At 42.3% G+C, this 14,689-nt stretch overlaps 1 protein-coding gene across 1 annotated transcript in view; it reads left to right on the forward strand.

Moving 5' to 3' along the window:
- Positions 1-14,451, forward strand: part of LOC115458686 (DIS3-like exonuclease 2) — a 110,470-nt gene extending 96,019 nt beyond the window's left edge. Inside the window, exons 12-13 of the mRNA XM_030188514.1 lie at positions 12,904-12,983; positions 14,330-14,451. Coding sequence (XP_030044374.1) covers positions 12,904-12,983; positions 14,330-14,451 — 202 coding nt within the window. The remainder of the gene's footprint in view (positions 1-12,903; positions 12,984-14,329) is intronic.
- Positions 14,452-14,689: the final 238 nt, after the last annotated feature.

Here is a 14,689-nt window from a genome sequence, read left to right on the forward strand (position 1 = left end):
CACTGCACTAACCACTAGGCTACTCCTCCACTCATTCCACCAATAAGAGCCAACCTCATCAGTGATGTCACAATGGCTTGATTGCCCAATACAGATCCCCAGGATCAAAGTCCACTGCACTAACCTCTAGGCTACTCCTCCACTCATTCCACCAATAAGAGCCAACCTCATCAATGATGTCACAATGGCTTGATTGCCCGATACAGTTCCCCAGGATCAAAGTCCACTGCACTAACCACTAGGCTACTCCTCCACTCATTCCACCAATAAGAGCCAACCTCATCAGTGATGTCACAATGGCTTGGCTCACTTCTGATATTGTGATGTCATAAGGGAAAGGGGGAAAGGGAAATGGGACTTGATATACTGCCTTTCTGAGGTTTTTGCAACTACATTCAAAGCGGTTTACATATATTCAGGTACTTATTTTGTACCAGGGGCAATGGAGGGTTAAGTGACTTGTCCAGAGTCACAAGGAGCTGAAGTAGGAATCAAACCCAGTTCCCCAGGGTCAAAGTCTGCTGCACTAATCACTAGGCAACTCCTCCTGATGTTTGTAAAGTGGCCTCAAGGTATGCTTAGGCTGGATTTGAATTTGGCAATGTGCACTTATAAGGAACGCTATTAAGACCCAGATTTAGCAAAGGGGCAGAAGGGAATGAATAAGAGCAATTTGTCTGCTGAACAAAGTTTGGGAAGAGGGTGCATGGGGAAACTAGAGAGGGAGGTGGAGTGTTGCAGAGTAAGTGTTCCTTCAGATGAACTTGAGCAGTTGGATTTTTATGTAGAAGTGGACAGGAATCTATCATGGTAATTCAAGGAGTGAGGTAATGATGAGGGGAGGTAAGTTGTGCTTCTGAGTTCTATTGCATTAGCTGCCTGAGGCAGGTTTTAATTAGATTAGAGAGGAAACTAACATCCTGCCTGCTGGATACTATGATATCACTGTGCACTATACACCTTTATTTTCCCAGTTTCTTTGGAAAAACTTTCATAATCAAAGGAGAGTCAGTTGTGCCTGGTATTTTCTGTTTCAGAAATAATACATTTTTCATGATACCCCCCCCCCCACCTCTTTTCCTGAGATGCAGTTAATTTAGTGGACAGAAAGCAGAATATACTGAGGGAAAAGAAGTTAACATTTTTCTCCTAAAATTCTGTAAAGGAAAAAAAAGATTGCTGATCTACTCCTTAAATCTAACCATCTTCCATTTCTACACTGAAGGTGCATTCAGTGGGTTTACAGTCTAAAGGGTCCGTTTACTAAGAAGCATTATGGCGATAACGTGTATTATTGGCCGGTTAATGTGCATTAATTGACAGTAACGTGTTATTTGCCAACAATGCAGCTTAATGCAAAGCTTTTAGACCATAATACATGCAAATGCATGCAAAGTAGCTCATTATTTTGCAAAATGAATACTGAATCTTGCAGTAAACTTTGCAAACTGTGCCATTCATAGAATGTTTACACCACCTCTAGAGATGTTAACTTTCCTTCAGGAGCAGCCAAAGGGGCTGGTAATGAGGAAAAAAAATGACTCCCTTACCCCTTGATTCCTTAAAAAAAAAAAAAAAAAGTGTGTATCTCTCGAGTTAGGTCTTTCTTTCTTTGAGATGATGCAGCTGGGAATGTATGATGTTTCCAGCTGCAGGAAAACAAACAAAATTTTTTATCTTAGTTAATGAATTTCATGGTACAATTTCGTGTGGTAAAACGGTGTTTTAGTGGGTTAGTAAACAGAGGTGTCACATTGTACCTGATCATAGATACCAGTTTTGTGCTTGAGCCACCCCCATTGTCCACGGAGGGGTCATTTTTATTGCGTTTAGCACCCCCATTGGATGTGAAGTGACTCGCCCTATGGCACCAGGTGCAAGAGTGAGACATGAGCTGTGAACCCTGGTGTCCCTGGTATTCACTGTGCTGCTGAAGGCTCCTCCATTTCACCTGTTGTCCTGTTTTGCATCTGAGAAGAATCATAAATGCATCCAGGATATTTCCTTCTTTTATTCACCCATCTTCCCCTGTAATGTAGAAGTGGATTTGGTGAGATGTATAACAGCCTTAATTTGAAGCGAGTGTATTGGAAGTTCACTTAGTGTAACTGTTCTGTACACGAGAGGAGGAAGGACAGTGTGTAATAATTGCTTTCTGTTAAGTTGCTGCTCTTGATCTTTTCTGAGTCGATGCTATTCGAACGCGATGAACTGTTCTCTATATTAAATAAAGCCCTGTTTGAGATTCTAGCTGCAACTTGTTCTTGATTGTGTTGGAAGGAGCTCATTGTGACTCGAGATTGTGACAGAGTTGTGCTAAGTTGGAGACATATTCCCTTCCTGATATGTAACCTGACGTTCCTGGAGTGGCCTAGTGGTTAGGGTGGTGGACTTTGGTCCTGAGGAACTGAGTTGGATTCCCACTTCAGGCACAGGCAGCTCCTTGTGACTCTGGGCAAGTCACTTAACCCTCCATTGCCCCATGTAAGCCGCATTGAGCCTGCCATGAGTGGGAAAGCGCGGGGTACAAATGTAACAAAATAAAAATAAAAATGATCTCTCTGCCCCTGTAACCAACATGGAACTTTCCGTAGATGTGAGAGGTGGATTGCTCCTCGGTGGCTGTTCTGTGGTTGCCAGCCTAGTTGGTGGAACCCTGTTGCCACCCGTCCTCATCCTTTGGTCTTTTTTTTGCTTTTTCTGCAATATGACATTCCTCATGGCAGACTCTAAGGCACTGCATCAGGAATAATTAGGACCAAAGAGAGAAGACAGTAGTAGATTTGTACTTCATTTGTCACATCATGTTAAAGCAGGAAGCCGGAGGTCTTATTAGCAGTGCCAGGGCTCTTACTACCTTCTCTTCCTTCAATTAAAAATAAACAAATTTCAGTCAGTAATATACGTTGACAAGAAATATATGTAAGTTCACTGTTCAAATGTGATGTGGAAAGGGAGGTCTAGTTTCAGTCCATGAGAGGTGGTGCATTCAGGCCTGGGGAAGTAGGGAAATAGCTGCCATCCTCGGTGTTGACTAACATTTGTTGTCAGTGAGGGTGGGCTATGGTGGAGCCACTGCCCTTTCCAGTCTTTGGGTTGGCGAGTGTCTCCTGAGCAGCCAGGATGTCACATCTGGTGGAGAAGAAGGTTGCCATGATTTTTGAGGGAGAAATGGGCAAATAAAGTGGAAAATATATACATAGAGAGGGCACACTGGCTCGAACGCCAGGGATGCTACAGAGCAAGACTGAGGTACAGTGCTCAGTGCTATCAGCAATATTCATACTATATATACAGTGGTGAATTTTATTGGCCCATAAAGGCTGGAGGATGGAACTGGGTAACCTTATAGAAGTACGATTGCATGATGGCTCCAAAAAAGCACAGGAAAACGGGACAAGCTTGGGACAGGGATGAGAAGAAGGTTGTGAGGTTGGGTAGAAGGACATGGCCAAGAGGAAATCGATATTGGTTTGCATTTGGACATTTTTGCTGGTAATTCTATAACTGGGGATCTTGCGGGGAGCTTATTCTATAAAGAAATATAGGAGCCTGTTGCAAAAGGTGTTTGACTATACCAGCCCAAAACTGGAATGTGTGCACCTAACTTCTTGGGATATATGCGTAACAGACTATTCTGCGCATTACACATGTAAGTCTGAGTCCCCTGTGTGCATTTATCGTGTATTTATCGAACGTGCTCCATTATACTAATCAGTTACATATGGAAGTCTGAGTCCTGTGTGCCGGGGATACACGTGTAGTTAGAGAAGGTGCCGCCATAATTCAAGTTGATCATGCATGACAGTCTGAGTCCTGTGTGCATTTATCGTGTATTTATCGAACGTGCTCCATTATACTAATCAGTTACATATGGAAGTCTGAGTCCTGTGTGCGTGGGATACATGTGTAGTTACAGAAAGTGCACCATTATTCTAATGGATTATGCATGAAATTAACATGTTACTATTACTGCATACTTTAGGGCTAATTTAAAGCTTTTTGCATGTGAAAATCTTGTTTTACGAACTGTGTGACCACGTACGTGTATGAAAAGGCACATGATCTGCACATTGGCATTCCCAGGGGCACCGCTTGTGCGGAGCCGAAGTGGATGTGTTTTAATCTGTAACTATAAATGTGTAAAATAAATGCCCATATTTTACCCCCCCCCCTTTTTTTATTTTATTTTTTGGAGTAGGTGTACATTTGTGCAGGGGCATTTGCATGCTGTTGGGCTGGTCCTGGCTGCCACACAGAGGCCACATTACTTTTATAAAATAGGATAAATAGATGCACATTTTTGACTTCTCATTTAGGTGTCTTATTAAGCCAGTTATTGCATTTTTGATACACTCTTACTCTCTGGTAGATATTGTTCTAATACCACCTGCAAAGTGATTTTTTAATGAGATCATTCTAAGAAAACAAAAGAATCTTCACTTTTGTGTAGGGCAGGGGTTCTCAGTCTTCATGTTTTCGGGATAATTATACTTGATTATGTGGGAGAGAGATGATTCTCATTACCTTGAAACACTTAGGCCAACCAATTCCTCAGGTGACATTTGTTCAACGGTAGCGATTAAGGATACTGTTGGATTGGGAAGCATTATTTCTTCAGTTTGAAATATTTCATTAACTATAGGTGAGGTTCCAGATGTTTTGAAGATTGCTACGGTCCGATCTTTATTGAAGATAACTCTGGATCCGTCTGTTTTGAATAATTTTCGACCTGTCTCTTCATTAACTATGATGACTAGAATTTTGGAGAAAATAGTTTTAAAACAACTAGAAGAATATTTGGAATCAACACATGTATTCTAGACCCTTTCCAGTATTTTAAAAATGTATTTATTTAGATTTTGCTCACCCTTTTCAGTAGTAGCTCAAGGTGAGTTACATTCAGGTACACTATGGTTTTCAGAGGGCTCATAGTACAGAGTCTTTGTTGGTCTCTACTTTGGATGTCTTGAGACAAGATCTGGATCATGCCTCTTGTTATTTCTTGGTAATCTTGGATTTATCTGCTACGTTTGACACAGTGAACCATGCTATTTGATTAATAGAATGAGAGCTTGTGGAGTCGCAAGCCATGTGTTGTCATGGTTTGTCTCTTTTTTTTGGCTAATTGAAAGTTAGAAGTACGGAGGGGTGATCCGTTTTCACAGAAAAAGGATTTAAAGACTGGTGTCCCGCAGGGTTTATCCCTTTCTCTGGTGTTGTTTAATATCTATTTAATACCATTATGTTGCCTGATGAGCTCCCTTAATATTCACTGTAGGGTTTATGCAGATGACATCTAGTTTTTCTTCCCTTTTGATACGTCAGTTGAGGATGCTATTGTGTTTCGATCTATCTTTGTGGTCATAGTGAAATAGTTGAAGGATAACAAGTTGGCCCTAAATGTAGAGAAAATGGAGATTATGATTTTGGGTAGGTAGGGTGAACATCAGATTCAAGAGAAGATTAAACTTTGTGAGAATGAAATTTACCTGACACGAGGTGCGTAATTTGGGGGGTTATTTTAAACCTCTTGTTAGAAAGGTAATTCAGAGTTAGTTTTTCAAATTAGAGATGCTAAGACATTATTCCTGTTGAAGATTTTAAGCTGTTTATTCAAAGTTTGGTAGTGAGTGGTCTGGATTACTGCAATGCCCTGTATCTGGGCTTGGCAACGTTAGGGCTTTGCAGGTTGTTCAGAACTTCAGCACGCCTCATTTCTGGTTTGTCATGCTTTCATCAAATCTCCCCACTGTTGAAGAAGTGTCATTAGTGGAAAAGAGAATCCAGTTTAAAATTTTGCTTCTGATTCACAAAGCACTACAGTCTGATGCTGGTTATTATTTGAGAACTGTGCTTAGGTCGTTAAAATCAGCGGGAACTGGTTTGCTTTCTATTCCAGCTTTACAAAAGATCCATTTTGAAGAGACAAGGGAAAAATCATTTTCAATAGCAGGACCTAGACTCTGGAACTCGTTGCCAGAGCAGATTAGGGTAACAAGGAATATAAGTCAATCTATTTATGGAGGCATTTGTAAATTGATGTATTGAATTTTTATAGTTGGCTAGAGACATTCACTACTATATAAAGGAGATAACAGGATTTGCTTTATTTTTGTTTATTGTTGAGCTGTTTTATGATTATGCATTTTTGTAATCCACCAATCCAAGTTTTTATGCAGAATATAAATAAACTATAAACTGTGAACTTCTGTATCTTTTCTTCACCACATTAATTATCCCCATGTACATCTCACACTCAATTCCACCATCTTTAAATAATATTTCTTAGATCCCAGAACAATCAATGACAATGGTCTGCCTGTGATTCTGTTTGTTCCTTCCTCATGCGCTCTGAAAGGAATTCTTCCATTCGGTGGCTTAATTCTATCTGCATGATCTTATATTTGTCATCTAGAAGTGTAATGTTGTTCACCTTGGCTCAGTGTTTGTGATAAGTTTCCATTCTCTGTAGCTGGATTCAGACCACTACAGAACTAACACATTTGGAGGCATCACCCTGCGGAAAAATAACTGAAGGAATTAGTGAAAGGTGGCATGAAGTCTCTTTTAAAACGGACTCCTCCCCCTCTCTTCTAAGGTTACTCAGCCCATGCCTGCCTACCTACCTAGTTTGTATTTTTCTATTTGTGTGGGTGGCCGAAGAAGGGTTAAACTAGAATATGTGCTGTTTTCCTCCCTGGACCTTGCCATTCCTCCTGTCTCCCTGAGAGTGCCTCTTTTGAACTGTACACACACGCACACAACACACACACACATCTTTTAAAGTTGCGTGGGGTGTTGATGCATGAGAGTGAGGTGTAGAGAAAGAAAGTGCATCCTTTTATATGATATACCCCTAGGTGTAAGTCAGACAGTGGAGAGAAAACAAACACACACAAGGCAGTTTGCAATTGTATTAAAAAAAGTTCTTTATTCCATTAACCGAGGACCTGAAATGGGCCGTGTTTTGGTCTAAAGGCCTGCAAACCAAACATCTGAGACGTTAAGTTCAATATTTGATGTTCTTGAAGAAACTCTATATCTGCTAATTTCACGTAACAGTGTCGAACATAAAACGATCAGTCTGAAGATTGGAGGAATAGCTTGGCGGTTAGAGCAGCGGACCTTGATCCTGGGGAATTGGGTTCAATTCCCGCTGCAGCTCCTTGTGACTCCGGGCAAGTTACTTAACCCTCCATTGCCCCTGGTACAAATAAGTATCTGTATTTCCTATGTGAACCACAGAAAAGGCGGTATATCAAGTCTCATTTCCTTTTCCCTTATAGTCATGTAGAGTTGAATTTGGCACCGGCCCAGCTAGGTGCTGCCAATGTTCAGACTCATTGTGTGTTCCTTTGACACTGTTATGTGAAATTAGCAGTTATGAGTTTTCTTCAAGAACATCAAATATTGAACAACGTCTCGGATGTTTTGGACTCCTGATGCAGGCCTTGAGACCGAAACACGGCCTGTTTCAGGTGTCACTAGAGGGCTGGGCTGTAAGCCTGCTTTAGAAAGCACATAGGGACCTATGTTGCTGTTGTAAAACATATGATAGAAGAAGGGGTAAAATCCAAAAATCTTCCAACTCAGTCCTTTGTACAAATATGCTAAGTCGCTTAATACCGATGTAGCTACACTGATTGAAATTATGAATAGCTGTCATAAAGAAGCACATGTTTGGGGATTCTGTAGGCTAAGAGACGTGGGCTGGCAGAAAATTACTAAATAAGTTATTCTGGACAGGTTTCTAGGGAATGAGTTGTACCTCTTATTTGGCTCTTCGGTTTCTGCCAGACTGACTACCAATGCAAAACCATGCCAAGATGAAATATATTATTTTTGATAGTTATAAAAATAACAATATTGAGATGCAAAGTAAGTTACAAATATATATCTGTGCACTACAAAAATAAGATTATTACACCGATAGATCTATATAAATAAAGATATATGATCACACCAGTAATATCCTAAGGAGATTATGATAAATTATCCAATAATACATCTATCTATCTATCTATCTATCTATCTATCTATCTATCTATCTATCTATCTATCTATATCTATCTATCTATCTATCTATCTATCTATCTATCTATCTATCTATCTATCTATCTATCTATCGTAGATTACATACTCTTGACAGCAAGTTATCCTACTGACCACAAATCGTGAGAAACTAGTCCTTCACAGACAAAAACCTTAGACTAACTATACACTGAAGTATAGTTAATAAATCCTGCTTCTCTTACCCTGAAGTCCATAATGCAGTGGGTGAAGAATCGAATTCCTCTGTTGAGACTCTAGCAGAATTCTCTGCGAGTCTCTCTCAGTCCAGAATAAAATCCAAAGTCTTTTTACTCTGTATACTGATTACACAGCCTTTTGGGTATGGCCTCAGTGCTGTGGCAGAACTGACCTTGTCGGCTTTTATCACTACTACTACTTAACATTTCTAGAGCGCTACTAGGGTTACGCAGCGCTGTACAGTTTAACAATGAATTCAGTTCACTGTTGTGTGTAGGAAAATCAGTCTCTCTAGTTAGTCTGAGAGCGATCTAGTCACCAGCAAGTCTTCTACATATGTAACATAGTAAATGATGACAGATAAAGACCTGAACTGTCCATCCAGTCTGCCCAACAAGATAAACTCATTTACATGGTATGTGATACTTTATGTATATCCGAATTCTGTGTTCTACTTCTGCCCTTCTCTCTTCTTCAGTCCAAATTTGACATCCCTTTTGCTCAGTGATAGCTAATCACAAAAGTGTACTTTTGTCCAGCAGAATTCATGGTGGACAATGCAAGGTCTTGTGATAGCAGCAAAGATACTTTTTATCAGTCACAAGTCGAATGGTAGCAAACTCCCTCTTGATTCGCATATGCTTCTGGAGCCATTGTCTCCGTGAAGTAAGCTCCTCTGTGCTTCCCAGGAGGTAACTGGACGCTAGTTAGCAGTAACAACGTGTCCTTGGATGAAGTCATCATGGGTATGCCAAGCAGTAATTTTCCTTTGGCAGAAAACTGGTTTCTAATGGTTTCTGATGTTTTCAGGCCACAGGCTGTAGAATCCAGTTGGTAAAGATGGTTCAGGCTTAGCAGGCCTCAGACCAGCAAAGGTGAGATAGCAGAAAGTACGTCTACAATTCTTAGAGGGTAATTTTTATAATGGACTCCTGATTTGTACAGAGGGAGGTACGTAAATTGCACTACTTTTCAAAGGGAAAATATACACGTTTTTTTCCTTTCAGAAATTGTACAGCCTGCGAGCAGAAATCCGTGCAGGCAGTTACACTGTTTAGTGCCTCCATTTCATCTCATTTTACACACTTAGAGGTGTGTTCTATCAAGTATGTGTGTCATACCTGCTTGCCCACCCTCCCACTGCAATTCTTACCTGCTTGCCCATCCCTCAGTGCAGATTCTACCTGTTCACCCATCCCCTCGCTGCCAGTTCTTACCCACTTGCCCATTCCCCCGCTGCCGGTTCATAGCTGCTTGTTCGTCCCCTGCTACTGAATCTTGCCTGCTCACCCATCCCCTCCTGCTGCGTTTGACCATCCCCTCGCTGCCAGTTCTTGCCCATCCTCCAGCTGCCGGTTCATACCTACTTGCCCATTCCCCCGCTGCCGGTTCATACCCTCTCACCTCTCTCCCTGCAGCCGGTTCATAGTTGCTCGTTCGTCCCCTGCTACTGAATCTTGCCTGCTCGCCCATCCCCCTGCTGCCGAGTCTTACCTGCTCGCCCATCCCCCCACTGCCGAGTCTTACCTACTCACCAATCCCCCAATATTTAGGAGCTTACTTATCTCCCCACTCTCTCGATGATTCTTTGAGTCTTAGCCTCCCTCCCCCCTGCCAATTTGTACCTGAACATGCATAAAGTTAATTCTGCCTCAGAGCAGGTGTAACTTTGGCTCCTTTGGGATAATGATTTCGTGAAGGCAGTTAGTTGTTATGCTGTCTCTATACAAGAATGCATAAAATAAATAAAATAGATCCGTCTCTGTGCCTTGACCACCTCGGTGCCCTTTCCTTCCCCATATGCTGCTCAGCAGAAAACGACCGCCCTTAATTTTATTAAATGGCTTTCTTGCCATTCCCTTTTCCCTCTGGAAGCTGTGCCCTCATGAAGAGGTCATCGCACATACCAGGACCTGATTGGTGCTTTTGTGATTCAGTGAGTCACTCCCTCAGGAATCAGCCTAATGAATTAAGAAATAGCTAAATAGCTTTATATAACAAATCCTAATTGATACAGAATAATGATTACTGCTGGGAGCAGGCCTGGAAATGGATGGAGATGCGGTATAAGTAGCCTTTTAGAAAAGCTGTGTCTGGAACCAGTAGTGGAGGAGTGGCCTAGTGGTTAGAGTGGTGGACTCTGGTCCTGGGGAACTGAGTTCCATTCCCACTTCAGGCACAGGCAGCTCCTTGTGACTCTGGGCAAGTCACTTAACCCTCCATTGCCCCATGTAAGCCGCATTGAGCCTGCCATGAGTGGGAAAGCGCAGGGTACAAATGTAACAAAAATAAAATAGATACTATTGGAGATTCTACATGGAATGTTGCTACTACTGGAGATTCTACATGGAATGTTGCTACTATTGGAGATTCTACATGGAATGTTGCTACTATTGGGGTTTCTACATGGAATGTTGCTACTATTGGAGATTCTACATGGAATGTTGCTACTATTGGAGATTCTACATGGAATGTTGCTATTCCACTAGCAACATTCCATGTAGAAGGCTGCGCAGGCTTCTGTTTCTGTGAGTCTGATGTCAGATTCACAAAAGCAGAAGCCTGCGCGGCCACATTGGTGACCTGCAAGGGCCGACTTCTACATGGAATGTTGCTAGTGGAATAGCAACATTCCATGTAGAATCTGAAATAGTAGCAACAGTGGAGGAGTGGCCTAGTGGTTCGGGTGGTGGACTTTGATCCTGGGGAACTGAGGAAGTGAGTTCGATTCCCACTTCAGGCACAGGCAGCTCCTTGTGACTCTGGGCAAGTCACTTAACCCTCCATTGCCCCATGTAAGCCGCATTGAGCCTGCCATGAGTGGGAAAGCGCAGGGTACAGATGTAACAAAAATAAAATAGATACTATTGGAGATTCTACATGGAATGTTGCTACTATTGGAGATTCTACATGGAATGTTGCTATTCCACTAGCAACATTCCATGTAGATGACTGCGCAGGCTTCTGTTTCTGTGAGTCTGACGACGTGCAGGATGTCAGACTCACAGAAGCAGAAGCCTGCGCGGCCACATTGGTGATCTGCAAGGGCCGACTTCTACATGGAATGTTGCTAGTGGAATAGCAACATTCCATGTAGAATCTCAAATAGTAGCAACAGTGGAGGAGTGGCCTAGTGGTTCGGGTGGTGGACTTTGATCCTGGGGAACTGAGGAAGTGACTTCGATTCCCACTGCAGGCACAGGCAGCTCCTTGTGACTCTGGGCAAGTCACTTAACCCTCCATTGCCCCATGTAAGCCGCATTGAGCCTGCCATGAGTGGGAAAGCGCAGGGTACAAATGTAACAAAAATAAAATAGATACTATTGGAGATTCTACATGGAATGTTGCTACTATTGGAGATTCTACATGGAATGTTGCTATTCCACTAGCAACATTCCATGTAGAAGGCTGCGCAGGCTTCTGTTTCTGTGAGTCTGATGTCAGATTCACAAAAGCAGAAGCCTGCGCGGCCACATTGGTGACCTGCAAGGGCCGACTTCTACATGGAATGTTGCTAGTGGAATAGCAACATTCCATGTAGAATCTGAAATAGTAGCAACAGTGGAGGAGTGGCCTAGTGGTTCGGGTGGTGGACTTTGATCCTGGGGAACTGAGGAAGTGAGTTCGATTCCCACTTCAGGCACAGGCAGCTCCTTGTGACTCTGGGCAAGTCACTTAACCCTCCATTGCCCCATGTAAGCCGCATTGAGCCTGCCATGAGTGGGAAAGCGCAGGGTACAGATGTAACAAAAATAAAATATACTATTGGAGATTCTACATGGAATGTTGCTACTATTGGAGATTCTACATGGAATGTTGCTATTCCACTAGCAACATTCCATGTAGAAGCCTGCGCGGCCACATTGGTGATCTGCAAGGGCCGACTTCTACATGGAATGTTGCTAGTGGAATAGCAACATTCCATGTAGAATCTGAAATAGTAGCAACAGTGGAGGAGTGGCCTAGTGGTTCGGTGGTGGACTTTGGTCCTGGGGAACTGAGTTCAATTCCCACTTCAGGCACAGGCAGCTCCTTGTGACTCTGGGCAAGTCACTTAACCCTCCATTGCCCCATGTAAGCCGCATTGAGCCTGCCATGAGTGGGAAAGCGCAGGGTACAAATGTAACAACAACAAAAAAAAGTATTGTGGCCTTTTTCTGTGTAACATGAAAGCAGACAAAGCACATTGCTCCTTTGTGATTTTGAGAACTGCATCGTTATTTTAACAGCTTTAACATTTGTTAATCCAGTTGGTGATGCAGATACACTTGTATTTCGCACTCAGGTGCTGGAAAGCAGGAGTGCAGGGGATGAAGCCTGTATGTTCATATAGAGGCCTAAGATGAGCAGCCCATGCAGTTGCAAAGTGTGTGATCCCTTCCACCGCCTGTGTTCTCTAGCTGACGTTAAAAAAAAGCGTGAATGCCGTAGGTATCCCCTGCACATCGTGCATCGTACTGGCTGTTTCTGCAAGCAGTATTCCTGCTGGTCTTTTTTTTTTTCAGTAAGAAAAGCAGCTTTCTTCCTTCGTATCTTCCTCACTGGCGCTCTAGATTTACAGGTTAGAATTCTGAATTATCAGGGTGTGTATTAGTGGCGCTAATGAGAGATTAGAAACTTAAGCAGTTCTTTTTCCTTCTTTTTCCACAGAAAGGAGTGCATTTTTACCATTGACCCAGCGACTGCCAGAGACCTGGATGATGCTTTGTCCTGCAAACTTCTTCCTGACGGTAAACACACACACGCACTTTCTCTCATTTCACTGGAGGGTGGGAAAATTTCATTCATGCACCTTCACGCATTTCACTGGAGGTGAGGATAGGGATGGGGGAATTTCCTTTCTGATGGTAAGCCTGAATGTTAATTGCATTGGCATCTAATCTATGAAGTACTTTATGGGGTAACTTGTAAAATATTTTTTTTGCGCATAAACAGGCTTTTATAAATCACCCCACTGTGTTTGTTAAAGTACATTGAGTGACAAAACAGCGAGCCACATGTAGTTTTCCAGGGAGTGAAAGGTGGATTATTTGCAATACTGCTTTCTCTATCTGGCCTGAGCGTTGTACCGCTGTTTCGTGTTAACGATTGGGGTTTTTCCTAGCAAGTATACCAGTAATGCTCTCTTTTCCTAAAATGCAACAGTGTGTGCGTGTGAGAAGACATTGGTTTGTCTGGTTATTTGTCTGTCATTGTAACTGTTAATAGCAAAAAAAACCTCAAAAGGCCTTTAGTAATCATTACGCACGATGCTAATGAGAGGAAACTAGAAGATATTTTTATGCTTGACGAGTTTTCAGATACGTAATTGGAACTCACATGGTGGAAGAAAAGTCTCGAGGTTTCTTCTTTATCTAGTTCAATGCTTATCAAACGTTTTGTGGCCACGACCCCATTATTGTGGCCAAGAAAGCATGCAATCCGTGAGGCCTTGCCTTTCCATTCATACTGCTACTCTCAGCTCCCAGTGTCACAGCCGATGCTGTGTCATTAGGTCCATACAGTGTAATTATAGCCAATGAGGTGCTTTTTTTCCCCCCTGCTCATCCAGGTTGTGACCACAAATGCGAGTTAGCGATTCCATTTGGAGAAGTCATGATCTAGATGTATTTAGCTGTATCTCTGGTTTGATGGCGACTGGATGCATTGTTTCTTCTCATGAGAAATGCAGCCCATGTTTCCTAGATGTGTGGAAATAACCTCTCAGAAACTTTGCATTTCCAGATGGCTGTGGAGCATGTCCTCTCCTGAAAAGTTTTTTCATTTATTTCTTCCTACCTGATTCACCTCTTAGGATTGACACTTGCATTTTCTTCTTTGTCGTATGTAGAAGAGTTACTTCATTAATCTTTGTTGGGTTCTCTGAGGGATGTAGCCTCCTTCAATGCCCACATGACAGAAGAGTAATCCTTGGCTCTCCTTTGGCTGGAGTTATACCTTTTTACTTCCAGCCCTGACACTGAGCTCCATTTCACTACCAGCAGGCTATCCCAAGTGGCCCTGACATTTGTGGGAGCTTTATTTTCATATTTAAAAACTCTTCTTTCTGAAATGAGATTTGTAATTGATCTTGCAGTCCCAGGTCGAGAAGTATTTGAAGTGGAAATTGTGTACATTTTGTTCCAGACTGAGGGGTTGCTGTGGAAAACTATCATGGGCCACAGCTCATGGTTAACGAGAGCTCAGCGTGCACATTAGTGGGCGAACAATACAGAAATGAGTTCATCACAATGGACATCAGCACACAGCTTAATTCTAGTCGCCGTATCTCAAAAAAAGATATAGCAGAATTAGAAAAGGTTCAAAGAAGAGCGACCAAAATGATAGAGAGGATGGAACTGCTCCCATATGAGGGAAGACTAAAGAGGGTAGAGCTCTTCAGCTGAGGGGGAGGGGGGTATGATTGAGGTCTACAAAATCTTGAGAGGTGTAGAAT

This window comes from Microcaecilia unicolor, unplaced genomic scaffold, assembly GCF_901765095.1.
Source record: "Microcaecilia unicolor unplaced genomic scaffold, aMicUni1.1, whole genome shotgun sequence".
Taxonomy (NCBI): domain Eukaryota; kingdom Metazoa; phylum Chordata; class Amphibia; order Gymnophiona; family Siphonopidae; genus Microcaecilia; species Microcaecilia unicolor.